Source organism: Ptychodera flava, chromosome 7 (genome assembly GCF_041260155.1).
Source record: "Ptychodera flava strain L36383 chromosome 7, AS_Pfla_20210202, whole genome shotgun sequence".
NCBI classification, from domain to species: Eukaryota; Metazoa; Hemichordata; class Enteropneusta; family Ptychoderidae; genus Ptychodera; species Ptychodera flava.
The window spans coordinates 28,039,008-28,045,911 of record NC_091934.1 but is presented as its reverse complement, the minus strand read 5'-3'; the positions used below and the strand labels follow the sequence as shown (position 1 = coordinate 28,045,911).

Here is a 6,904-nt window from a genome sequence, read left to right as displayed (position 1 = left end):
GTCAAAACACAATTACTTGTGTTTACCTTACTAGCGTTATAATTCTTTACAGTCCCTGAAAACATGATGGGAAAACATAGTTCTTTTGGTTTGTTAGTTTCTCATTTTGTTTTCCTTATTAATTTTCACAGGGTGTGATAATTTTTGACGAACGATTTTGATCGACATTTATACAAGGACATTTGATACGTGCATTAGCGTTGGACTTACAATGTTAGACAATGCCACCTTATCGGGTAAAATTCGAAAATATGACCTATACTAATATTTTGTCATACTCAGTGTTGCACTTGAACTAGAGAGGAGTTTATGCTTATGTAAACAGTTTTGATAAGTACTATGCTCAGGCTAGAATCTGACCGATCATTTGCGGCTGCGCAAACCCCGAAAATAACACATTTAGCTGCGCATTACAGTTCACTTGGTGACCTCCTTATGCAAATTTACCATTTCCTCCAACATATTTCATTATCAACAGCGCAATGCCTGATGGGGTGTCCTTATCAGGTTTACAGGTTTACAAATTGCCAAGCTACCATTTACACTGCTGAGTATTGGCGAAGTCGGTCATTGCATGTTTAAGTGACTGACCTGAACAGAGGGGCTCAGACATATACCCCGACCGTGACCCGTTCATCATGTTTGATATTCTAGCTCAAAGCGCGAACCTATTTCCAGAGTCGTCCGAGTGGTGCACGCGACTCCGGAAATTCAAATGTCATGGCAATATAGCTGCCGGTCAGCCACATTTGTTCGTGACACGTTATCGTCTGTTCTCAATCCAAACTTTGACAGAAACTTTTCTGAGTTTTTAAGTTAGTACGTGCCTTGAACGTGAAAGACTTCAACTTTTTCTCAAACTTCCCCAGTGAAACTTTCAACCGCTCTCTTTCAAAATTAAGAATAAAAACCAGGAGTCATCATGCAAAGTTTGGTACAAGAGAACCAAACTACCTAACATATACCATTTGAAATTCAAAATGGCCGCCATCCCTTCAAGTTGTTAACTCTTCGGGAAAAAATAAATTGGCGATTGTAGAAAATCTGAAAAGGGGAAAACTTTTCTTACTCCAAGAGCTTTTAAATAAGCCCTCACATGTGATAGATCAGAAAAGAATTGTACAAATTTGAGAGTCCGAATATCTATCCGCGAAGTGCATGAAGTGCCCATATTGGGTCGCATTGTTAAACCTCAGGCCGAATCCTTCCCATTTTAGTTGCTAAAGTATGTTATCTTCGGCAGTTTTGAAAAAGAAACGGTTCACGATATGGTTCCATCTGGTCATGTGCATAAAAGACACCAAAGTTCTGACACAGAGCTAACCTTAGGGCTTAGAGTCTCTGGTCTGTGTGAAAACTTTCACCGGGAAAAGCGTCGAGGTTCGTATTACCCAAGCGTGTGTAATCTAACATCGTACAAGATCAATCTTACCCAACAGCGCGCAGTCTAACACTTATCTATACATGATTTGACGACAGCCAATTGTGTGCAATCTTACATAGTATGAGACTTACCCAATGGTGTGTAGTCTAACATCGTACCGAATACAGGAAAACTGCGCGGTCCGGGTATCTCGTTGAAAGGGCGAACCGTGTCCCGATCTTCCTGTTTAACCTTAAATTTCGTCGTTTCTAATGCAACAGAGCTAGATAATCTTTGGCATGACCTAGGAATCCCTCGCTGACGCCGAAGTTCCTGTCGCCATGAAAATCTAACCAGTCGCCTCAGAGTCATGTTTTCGGTTCCTAGAAAACGAGAGAGCAAAAAGAAGTCGTAATTACAATTATTGTAATTTTAAATTTTTTACGATATGTTGCACAAGAAGAGTTGACTTATTATCTCGCCGATATTTTGACCACTACGTTTGCGTTCTCGTCCAATAGTATAGTTAATGTCATAACTTTAAGGTAGTGTGCGGCTCGAAAGTGAAAGACTTAAACTTTTGCTCAAACTTTCCTTAAGGAATCTTTCAACCATTCTCTTTCAAAATCAGGAAGAAAATTCGGGGGTCACGGTGCAAGTTTTGCTACTAGAGAGACAAATAACCCAAGATTTACTGATATGTGAAAATTTAAAATGGCCGCCATCCCTGTGTTAATAGAGAATTTTTTTTCTAATTTCGAAAAACTAAGCTGGTGAACAGTTTTTTTACACCAAGAGCTTTAAAATGAACCCCAACAAGTTGCATATCAGAAAAGAATTGTAAAAGTTTGAGCGTCCGAATATCTGTCCCCGAGGCGCGTTCTACCTTTAGGCCTATATATGTAAGCCCTACTTCACATAATTATTCAGCGGACATGAGGTCAGGCCTCTGCTGTTTTTATAAAGGCTCTTCGATAGCATTTGACAAATATTGCCTTTCTTTACGTTAAAGCTTACAACTTTTTATACAATTACCCGGGGCGGGTGTTTGTCAAATACATCAGTGCTTTAAAAAAATTCGAATTTAGATATCACTGGACTTTCATACACGGCTTGCGTACAAAATAAACAGTTGGCGAGTTGCTTGGCAACCAAGTTGAAATTCAATTTCAAGCCGTCTAGTTCATACTGCCGAGTGACAAGCCGTTTTGAAAGGCGTGATTTTCCATTTCTTGGCAAAGAAATCGGATCGTTTTCTCTACTTACACGCTGCGTAATGCTGGGATAGTTCCTGAGGCCGTTGGACTGCGTAATGTGGACACCAAAGTAGAGCGACTCTCATTGACGGCTGACCATTGCACAATAACACGTAACAGTCTGTAAGACAGAAAGACAGAAAGACAGTGTGGGAGTCAGGTCATATAGCTTAGGAGATGAATGCGTGGATCATCTCAACAGATAATTAGAGTTATGGTCTGACGATATCCACCCTAATGCTTTCCATCTGTGCCTTGCTCTTCCCGAAGGCCGTTTGTTTGGCAAAAAGTCATGAAAGGAAACACGATCCCCTATATTTCCAATAAACTTTTTCCCTCTCTTTTCAGAACAGATGCAAGGAAGTGAAAGTTCATGAAGGAAGTATTAGGGCTAAACCATTTGACAGCCTGGGGAGGAGGCTTGGTTAAAGATTCAGAGGGGCCTTACTTGGGGAAAATCGTCCTGCCATAGTCTGCAAGATGACACAAAGATGCCATCAGAAGACTCCGAGCGAATGATATATTAGCAGTTACTCCATAGCATATCGTTACACTTTTCGGATAAGGACACAATATTGTAATTATCATGACATGTTGTCGTGTTTTTGTTGCGATGCTATTATGAGCTGTTTTCATATACTCGGTATACCCTCCTGGCTTACCGTTAAACGGACATTGAATTTAATAACTTAAATACTGCCTGGTTCTGACATTGTTGTTGCTCAAACCATAATCTAAAAGCAACAAGCTCGCTTTTTGAGCTTTTTGCATGAATTTTGTTTGATATGAAAATTATTGTTTGAGTTGTTTGGCTTCTTGAAACATGCTGAAATGCTGATCCGCAATCTCAACTCTGCTTGCAGCCAGACGATGTAATGAAATCTTTATTGGTGGCGCGTTTCATATCGATAAGAAAAGCAGCCTTCCCTTATGTTCATTTGTCATATTAGAGCAATTCAGAATAGGAAAAATCCATTTTGTCTTGTGGTCACGAACAAAATCGTCGGTTTGCATGCAGTAAAAGGGTATTTTGACACATTGGTATTTATGTACCATCGTCATTTTGTACACTGAGTGTTTTATGCAAGTATTCTGAGGGTTTTTTATATCAAAAAAGGGTAAAAAAGATTGACTTTGTTCTTTGAAGCCAAAATACGAGTTTTTAGCCCTGAAACACAATGACAGGAACAAATGCCACTTACATGTACAGACTTTACTGCAAGACAAAGGGTAGAGCTATATGTCGGTGATCAAAAATAGACAATGTCACGACGTTCAGGACTGGATAAAATATTGCTTTATGAGGTATAAACACATGGATTCTACGGGCATGCTTACCCCTCCGGGGGATATCAGATTGTCTAGCCCTTAATATTAATGTATATTTCAAAGAGGAAGCAAACTCGTATGAAGTTATGACGTCACATATTTGTTCATAGAGGAAGATTACGTCATATCTTCCCATGTCCTTGCCAATTTCTCAATTCTAAGATTTTGATTGGTCAGTATTATAATTCTTCAAAATCGAAATGGCGTGCAGGTTAACGTTATTAGTCACACGTACGTAGGATGCCAAGGTGGACATTGTTACATACGTTCATACGCAAATACATAGGTACATACTAGATACATGCAAAGATAACATACAAAGATATATCGATACATAATTGATACATGATACTAAATACATACATAGATACATTGATGCATACTAGATACATACATGTAGATACATACATAGATACGTGGATATATAACTGATAAATATATACCTACCTACCTACCTACCTACCTACCTACCTACGCATAAAGACAGAGAGACAGACATCATAACATAATGAAAATATGAAAAGTTTTAGCTAGTTGTCCCTTTAACTTGTTCTCACATACCCGATAGGCGGCGTAGATGCATTTCCGATTACTAAACAGGCTGACGGTTGCCATGCACAGCTGGTAGTGTTATGTGCAAATCCTAATAATTTTTTACCAGCTTGTGTCATTATGTGGCCTGGGAAAACGTTCGCAGAAACCAAAACAAAACAAAGCACTCGAAAGCGCTGTCGTCACATTTTCGATTCATATCATTTCGCCGTTCTGAAATTTTCCGATGGCAATTGATATCAAGCACAGATCCTCAGTATGAATTTGAAGAACTAATTTGAAAGCAAAATATGCTTGAAGACAGCGTTTATCGGATCAACAAGAGACGGGACCGGAACATCTGATCATCCGATCTCTCAGTAAACATATATGTGTGTAATATATTCCTGCCCTCTGCGGTTTGATGAACATCAATATAGGTTACATGTATTTCACTGCGGCGACGATTCAAGGTTACTGACCTTTTCTACAAAATATTCTTCACTGAACGAAAACACACATCCGGGTTTTCACTCCATTCCCGTATGTCCGTGAGGACGATGCAAAATGCGTGATGCGTATTCCTAGTAAATTTACTGTTACCAAGCATTTTTTTCCATTATAAATATAATTCTTGTAAAGCTTTTTCATATGATGGATCATGGTGACGAATGGCTGCCAAACGCATTTGCAAGATAATTTAACTTCTGATAAACGACCAGTGAAAATATACGACCACCGTTTCAACTCAGTAATTACAGGTCTGTTTTTACTCCTGGGTCTCAAAAAATTATGCGGCGACGTCGCGGTTTTTATTAATTTTCATATGTTTTATTTTATTTATAATTTTATCTATTCATTTATTTATTATTTATATATTTATTTATTTTATATTTTGGGTTTACAAGATCAGATTACCGTGATATTCGATAAATGAAACATGAAGTTCAATGTTTACATGAGGAGACTCTTACCACGCAGCACGACGAAACACGCTGAGTTCATCGCTCAGGATGACAAGTGAAAGAAACTCAGTTATTATTATAAGTTCGGGTGAAACAGTTTGTTGTTTGCAAACCACGCTTAAAATATTCAAATTCTTCATTGGGCCGCAGCTTGCGCAGCCTCAGTTTAAAATTTGGCTGAGAAAACAAAAGTCTTCATAGCTTTGTCTTTCTATCAAAATCCGACTTGAATTTTTTTCATGTTAGATTAACACAGAGAAAGGCAGCCATTTGTAATTTCAAGTGCCCTCTTTACTTGAGGCAGTATAATCGCAAAACAAGGCATTAGGGTCCCCGGTTGTTATTCTAGATTATGTAAGAGTGGTTTTTATGTGTCCTTGAGAGCTGCATTGGAAAACTTTTGAAACTTTTTTGCGCAACTTTTGCATAAAAGCGTCTGAAATTCACAGGACTAAACGCTGCAATAGGCAACGAAAGGCAGGGCAAAGCACTACCCTGGATCCGTGTAACAGTAAATTATGATGATTTATGTCGGCCCATCTGGTAGCTTTGAATAGAATTTCATAATGACTCTCTCTCGGTGAAAGGGATTAAAATTAGAGCCGCTACCCGTTTATATATGAAACATAGCAACACTCGAGTCGGCGTGGAAAAGTAAGAGTCCTGTACACTCGCACACGCTGAACTTCAAGGAACACATCTAGATATTTTCTTCACAAAACGATGTACTGAGAGCCTTTGGCTTGCATGCTTAGGATTAAAATACCGCAGGCCTTTTGTACAACGATATAGCAAAGCTGATTGTCTGCTCAGATTTGCGTGCGTTTAAGGCCCAATGTCTCCGTGTTTTTGTTTCGAGAAATTTCCGTCAAGTGTGCTGCGGTTTCCGAGGGCCATGTTCAAGTGAGAATGATACACGTTCGCGTTTGAAAGATCCGCTGACACGTGCATGCGGTCTGCTTGTCTGCGGAGTTGGTTCGCTGGTTTCATGTTATGTTTGCGGAACGCGATTTCGCTGGGGATATGCGCATGTCATAAGAAAGTGGGCCGCAGGAGAAACACCATAATTACGTGTTCAGTTTCTTGTACCATACATAGTACTCGCCCTTGACTAACCTGTGGCAACAACAGCACTTGTTTCGCCGTATCTTCTCTCTTCTGTCTTCGACGGCAGTTTAACACATATACTCGGATACCGTTGGCGGTGCCATTGCGTCGACAGCCAGGCCTCATCTGCCGCCGTATGAGCGTGTTGTTGTCCGGGGGTGTTGTTTCGTGTCCGCGGTCACAGTGCCACAGTACGAGAGTGCGGTTGTTCATAAAAAGGGGGCTGCGGCGCGATTCGCTCGGTCATTGGTCAACCGGGAACACAATAGCAGGAATACTGTAGTACATTCCTCTCATACAACGCATACCACAGGGAGCGTGAACTCCATCTAATGAGTCGCAAGGAAGTCAAT

The 6,904-nt window shown here is 40.0% G+C and overlaps 1 protein-coding gene across 1 annotated transcript in view; it reads right to left on the bottom strand.

Annotated features, from left to right (window-relative positions):
- Positions 1–6,904, bottom strand: part of LOC139137172 (cytochrome P450 10-like) — a 20,794-nt gene extending 13,890 nt beyond the window's left edge. The window contains exons 1-3 of the mRNA XM_070705149.1: positions 6,561–6,904; positions 2,630–2,740; positions 1,516–1,746 (exon numbers count right to left, since the gene is read on the bottom strand). Of these exons, the coding sequence (XP_070561250.1) occupies positions 1,516–1,735 (220 nt within the window). The 5' untranslated portion in view covers positions 1,736–1,746; positions 2,630–2,740; positions 6,561–6,904. The remainder of the gene's footprint in view (positions 1–1,515; positions 1,747–2,629; positions 2,741–6,560) is intronic.